Source organism: Caenorhabditis briggsae, assembly GCF_000004555.2.
Source record: "Caenorhabditis briggsae complete genome, chrI, whole genome shotgun sequence".
In the NCBI taxonomy this organism is placed as follows: domain Eukaryota; kingdom Metazoa; phylum Nematoda; class Chromadorea; order Rhabditida; family Rhabditidae; genus Caenorhabditis; species Caenorhabditis briggsae.
Window position 1 is genome coordinate 12,583,256 of NC_013489.2, and position 6,382 is coordinate 12,589,637.

At 34.8% G+C, this 6,382-nt stretch overlaps 1 protein-coding gene across 1 annotated transcript in view; it reads right to left on the bottom strand.

Moving 5' to 3' along the window:
- Positions 1-4,336: 4,336 nt before the first annotated feature.
- Cbr-clec-115 overlaps positions 4,337-6,382 on the bottom strand; it is a gene marked incomplete at both ends in the record, with an annotated part of 3,481 nt that continues 1,435 nt past the window's right edge. The window contains 5 exons of the mRNA XM_045241363.1: positions 4,337-4,495; positions 4,699-4,817; positions 4,867-4,978; positions 5,054-5,248; positions 5,301-5,528. Coding sequence (XP_045096579.1) covers positions 4,337-4,495; positions 4,699-4,817; positions 4,867-4,978; positions 5,054-5,248; positions 5,301-5,528 — 813 coding nt within the window. The remainder of the gene's footprint in view (positions 4,496-4,698; positions 4,818-4,866; positions 4,979-5,053; positions 5,249-5,300; positions 5,529-6,382) is intronic.

A 6,382-nucleotide genomic window follows, 5' to 3' on the forward strand; every position in this document is an offset into this window, starting at 1 on the left:
GCCTAGTTATGGCCCAAACCAATTTTGGGACAAAAATTCAAAATATCAAAACCATGCCTTGTTTATACTCGTTTTAAAGCTCTCAATCTCCCAAATTCAAAATTTTGAGAATTTTCTAAAATTTTTCAGCGACGACTACGACATTGACAAGTACAAACTCTACGTGGACGACCTAAACTTCGGTGTCATCACCCTCCTGGACCAGATTTTCCAGCTTTTCCCCGAATTTTTGACTCGCGTTTTCCTGGGTTTCAGCGAAAACAAGTTTCAGGAGATTCTGGAATTTTTGGGGTCCCGCCTGGAATTTCAACTGGCCCGGGAAGTGTCAATTCTGAAGACAATGAGCATTGGGGCGTGGTCAGCGGTGATGGGAAATTTGGTGGCGGTTCAAAAAGTCACCATGGGCAAATATGCGAATTTTGGGAATTTCGAAAATGTAAGATTTGAGAAATCAATGTTTAGAGTTTCAAAATGAGCCCAAACATGACCAATTTCGGTCAACTTTGAATTTCGGCGGCCAGAGCCGCGCGTGCACGCCAGCAGGTCGACTCAAGAGGAACCCCGAGTCTTGAGGATACCGTAACCCGGCTAGGACAGANAGAGTTAAGGAAAATAAATAAGAATTCAAATTCTTGCGCTTAGAGCTTCAAAATGAGCCCAAACACGACCTATTTTGGACAACTTTGAATTTTCGACTTTAAAGGCGCATGGACCGTCGAAAAATCAATATTTTACGAAATTAGTCCTGTTTGGGCTCATTGTAAAGCTAAAAATGCGCGAAATTCGAAAATCTTATTTTTAATCCTTCACAATCTGTCCTAGCCGGGTTACGGTATCTACAAGAATCCTTCCAAATCCTATTCAACCAATATCCATCAAACTTGAATTTCAGGTTGACTAAGGATTTTGTGATTTCTAGAAAATTTTTAAAAATTTTTTTAAAACCTTGTGATAGTACAGTACCGCTACAGTAATGTACGGTAATCCAAAAACTACAGTAACCTACAGTACTCACCAACAACCCATAATTTCTCCTAGAATCCTCTCAAAATTCCTCCATAATTTTCTTGACAATCTTTAGCCTTTTCCATTTGATTAATTCCAGTTTTAAATTGGACCTTCAGGAAGCTACAGTAATCCTAACATGCTGAGATTACTGTAGTACACCTACAGTACCAAAATTTTTGCTTCCAGAATCACTTAATTCGCCACGTGTCAATTGCCAATGGGTCAGGCCTGCCGGTCTACAAATTGGTTCGCTTAGACTATGAAATTTTGAAAATCCGAAACTTCGACGGTGACTATTTGGACATTTTGGACGTTGTTCACTCGTGAAAACTGGCGGAAAGCCTAAATTAAAATTTTTGCGGTTGGGATTCAAAAAATCAATGAAATCCCATGATTTTCGAGAGTTGAAGCAGGCATTGGGTGGAAAGAAGAGACGCAGAGAACATGCAATTGAAAAAATGCTCTACAGGTAAGTTTGAAAATTCAAATTGGCCTGAAATTAGTCAAGCCAGATTTAGGCCAAAAATCAACATTTACCAAAGTACCCCTTGTTTATACTTATTTCAAAGCACTCAACTCGGCAAATTCAAAACTTTGAAAAATTTGAATCGGCCCAATATTGGGCGAGTTATGGCCTGTACCAGTTTTAGGCCGAAAATTTCCAAATTTTAAACCTAAGCTTGTTTATACTCATTTTGAAGCTCTTAACTTGCCTGATTCAAAATTGTTTGCAAAATTAAAATTGGACGGAAACTGACCGAATCATGCCCTATAGGCAAGTTGAGGACAATTTTAGGCCGAAAATCTTAAAATTTCGAACATATCCTTGTTTATACTCATTTTAAAGCTCTCGACTTGCCAAATTCAAAATTATTGGCAAAAATGAATTTGGCCTAAATATGGCCGAATTATAGCCTAAACCAATTTTAGGCCAATTTCAAGACAAAAATAAAAATTTTTAGACCTAGTCTTGTTTATACTCATTTTGAAGGTCTTAACTTGCCTAATTCAAAATTGTTTGCAAAATTAAAATTGGACGGAAACTGACCGAATTATGGCCTATAGGCAAGTTGAGGACAATTTCAAGGCAAACATAAAAAAATGTTAAACCTATCCTGGTTTATACTCATTTTTAAGCTCAAAACCAGGCAAATTCAAAACTATTGGCAAAAATGAATTTTACCCAAATTTGGCCGAGTTATGGCCAAAACCGGTATTAGGCCAGAAATTGCAAAACTCCAAACTACCCCTTGATTATACTCATTTTGAAGCTCAAAACCTCCCAAATCCAAAAATTTCATTTTTAAACTCTAAAAAATTTTCCAGAGTCGACAAAACCACGTATTCTCTGAAAAACGCAATGGATTTGAAGACCGAAGACTACTCGGCGTCCTACATTTTGACACGTCAATCTTTCAAGTTTTTCGCTTGGAAAAATTCTGTAATTCCAGAGAACTCTTCAGAAAATCTTTCAGATGAGGACCCGGATTTTAGTGAAGAGTCCATGTAATTTTTTCTGTGGGTCCGGATGACCGGATGTCCCTAATTTTTTGAAATTTCTAGTTTTTCGTCCTGTTTAGAAGTTTTTAAAAATATTTTTTATATTTTTTCTGTAATTTTTAGACATTTTAATATTTTTATAAACCTCAAAATTTTATACTCTTTAAAAATTAATTTTAAAAAATTGAAAATTTAAATTTCCTCTGGTTGGACACCGCAAATAAATCCATTCAAGAACACTTTTTTGGCGTTTCCAGTCCATGTGCATCTGAAAAAAAATACTGCAGATTACTGTAGAATTTTTAGGCCACACGCTCACCGTTCTCAAGATTTCAGGGCTATTTTTGGATCTTTGTAAATTTTCAATTTTTTTGAATTTTCGAGATTTTTAGATGTTTAAACCTCTAAAATCCTGCATTCTAGGAATTTTAAGAATTTTAGAATTTCAGAATTTCAGAATTTCAGAATTTTTGAATTTCTGAATTTCAGAATTTCAGAATTTCAGAATTTCAGAGTTTCAGATTTTCAGAATTTAGGAATTTCAGAATTTCAGAATTTCAGAATTTCAGAATTTCAGAATTTCAGAGTTTCAGAGTTTCAGATTTTCAGAATTTCAGAATTTCAGAATTTCAGAAGTTCAGAATTTTTGAATTTCTGAATTTCTGAATTTCTGAATTTCAGAATTTCAGAATTTCAGAATTTTTGAATTTCAGAATTTCAGAATTTCAGAATTTCAGAGTTTCAGATTTTCAGAATTTAGGAATTTCAGAATTTCAGAATTTCAGAATTTCAGAATTTCAGAATTTCTGAATTTCTGAATTTACAGTAATACCAGGAATATTCAAATTATGGAGAGTTCAGAAGGCGTTACATGAACTAAATTCATTTTGGCGGGATTCTGAAGTTTCGAAAAATTCTAATTTGAAAAAATTTGATGCACTTTTGAGTCAAGAAAAAAAATCTGAAAATCTGAACTTGTGGACATCCGGACACTCGGAAATCTGAAAATCCTGAAAGTCCAACGTTTCAAGGAATTTTCTGAATTTCTCAAGGAATTTTCAGATTTTCAGAATTTCAGAATTTCAGAATTTCAGAAGTTCAGAATTTTTGAATTTCTGAATTTCTGAATTTCAGAATTTCAGAATTTCAGAATTTTTGAATTTCAGAATTTCAGAATTTCAGAATTTTAGAATTTCAGAATTTCAGAGTTTCAGAATTTCAGAATTTCAGAATTTCAGAATTTCAGAATTTCAGAATTTCAGAGTTTCAGAATTTCAGAGTTTCAGAGTTTCAGATTTTCAGAATTTCAGAATTTCAGAATTTCAGAATTTCAGAGTTTCAGATTTTCAGAATTTAGGAATTTCAGAATTTCAGAATTTCAGAATTTCAGAATTTCAGAATTTCAGAATTTCAGAATTTCAGAATTTCAGAATTTCAGAATTTCAGAATTTCTGAATTTACAGTAATACCAGGAATATTCAAATTATGGAGAGTTCAGAAGGCGTTACATGAACTAAATTCATTTTGGCGGGATTCTGAAGTTTCGAAAAATTCTAATTTGAAAAAATTTGATGCATTTTGAGTCAAGAAAAAAAATCTGAAAATCTGAACTTGTGGACATCCGGACACTCGGAAATCTGAAAATCCTGAAAGTCCAACGTTTCAAGGAATTTTCTGAATTTCTCAAGGAATTTTCTGAATTTCTCAAGGAATTTTCTGAATTTCTGAATTTCTGAATTTCTGAATTTCTGAATTTCTGAATTTCTGAATTTCTGAATTTCAGGATTTCTGAATTTCAGGATTTCTGAATTTCAGGATTACTGTATGCTTACGGTAGGTCATCGACTCCTGCTCCACTTTGTGGTTGCACTCTAAAAACCAAACAGTCGTGGATCCAAATACCATTTTCATATCCATCCGGCTGATAATCGCTGCCCCAAACGTATGAAGTGGTATTGTACATTAAAGGGTCCGTAATATTAAACGCCTGAAAGTTTACGAAATTTGACCAATTTAAGCAAGTTTCCTGCGTTTAGAGCTTCAAAATGAGCCCAATCACGACCTATTTTGGTCAACTTTGAGTTTTCGACTTTAAAGGCGCATGGACCTTCGAAAAACCAAAATATAGCTAGATGGGTCGTGTTTGGGCTCATTTTGAAGTTAAAAATGAGCCAAATTCGAAAATTTTACTGCTATTCCATCACAATCCGGTCCGGTTTGGTTACGGTATCTACAAGAATCCTTCCGAATCCCATTTATCCAATATCCATCGAATTGAAAGCTCGGATTGACCAACGACTTTGTGATTCCTGGAAAAACTACAATAATCCGGAAACTACAGTAACCTACAGTACTCACCAACAACCCATAGTTTCTCCGCATACGAATCGAATCCACTCAACATGCCCCCATAACTTTCTTTGCAATATGTAGCACTGTCCATTTGACTGATTCCGATTTTAAAGTGGACCTACAGTAAGCTACATTAATCCTAGCATACTGTAGGGTTCCTGTAGGCTTCCTACAGTACCCCTACAGAACCTACCCTCATACACCAATATCCTTTGGCTCTATTCCATAATCTAAAATTCTCCGGACATTCAAAAAATGGACTCGAATCTATTGTCCAAAAATCTTGGGAAACTTGGATACTGTAGTTTTGCCACGTGGATGCTGTGGATACTGTACCAGCCATCAAACTGTCATTAGAGCTTGCGGAGCATTCAGATGGAGAGGTTGTCTGGAAACGTTCAAAAATATTTATTTTGGATTTTCAAAATTCAAAATTTCACCTTTACCGCCATAATTTTTCCAGAGTACGCATTCAATTTTCGAATTTTCGCCAGATTTCCAATTTCAAAAATTTCACAAATCTCCGGAAAGTCGCCTTGATAATATGCAGCTAGACATGTCGACATCTGATAGCAATACGAGATACAGTAATCCCAGGAAAATTCAAATTTCGATGACGTCTTGTATTCAGAAGGCGTTCCATAAATTAGATTCATTTTGGCGGGATTCTAAAATTCCAGAAAAATTCAAATTTGAGAAAATTCGGATCATTTTAAGCCAAGTTATGGGTCAATAAGTTGATTTTTAGGTTTTCCAGATTTCCAAGTGTCCGGATGTCCACAAGTTTCAATTTTTCAGGTTTTTGAATATGTCTCAAATGATTTCCAAAATCTCAGAATTCTTAAAATGCAATTTCAAAAAATTCGGACCATTTTGAGCCAAGTTATAGCGCCAAAAAAGAAAATTTCCAAATTTTTGGACATCTGGACATTTGGAAATCTGGAAAAATAAAACTTACCGTAGTATACGAAACCTGGAAAATTAGAAAAAATAAAGAGAGGATTTTCATGATTTTTTTAAATCTTGAACCCAAGAAACATTCGGGAAATCGAAAAATAATAGACAAGGAAATTCAGAATTCCCATGGAAACCCGAAAAAAAATTCTGTTATAAAATTCATTCGGAAACAAATATGAAACATTAAAAAAAACAGAGTGTCTAGTCTAAACTTCAAAAACATATCTATATCCTAAATCTCATAATTCGGAGGGAAACCACAAATGAATCCATTCATGTAAATTGTTGACGTTGATCCGTCGCAGCTGAAATTTGAAAATTTTTTGAGAAATTGAAAAATAGAGAAAATTTCCGAAAAACTGGTGAAAAAATCAGGTTTCTAGACGCCCTGTGAGCTGAGATATGAGCTATTGTAATTTAGAGCGCGAGAGAGTGTGGGGAAAGAGGAGGGCGGCAGACACTCTCGTTGTCTGCGTCTCTTCTGATGGCCATATCTCGGATGCCAGATAAGCTAGAAAATCCAACTTTTTTTGAATTTTGCGTAGTTTTGAATTTCCAACAAATC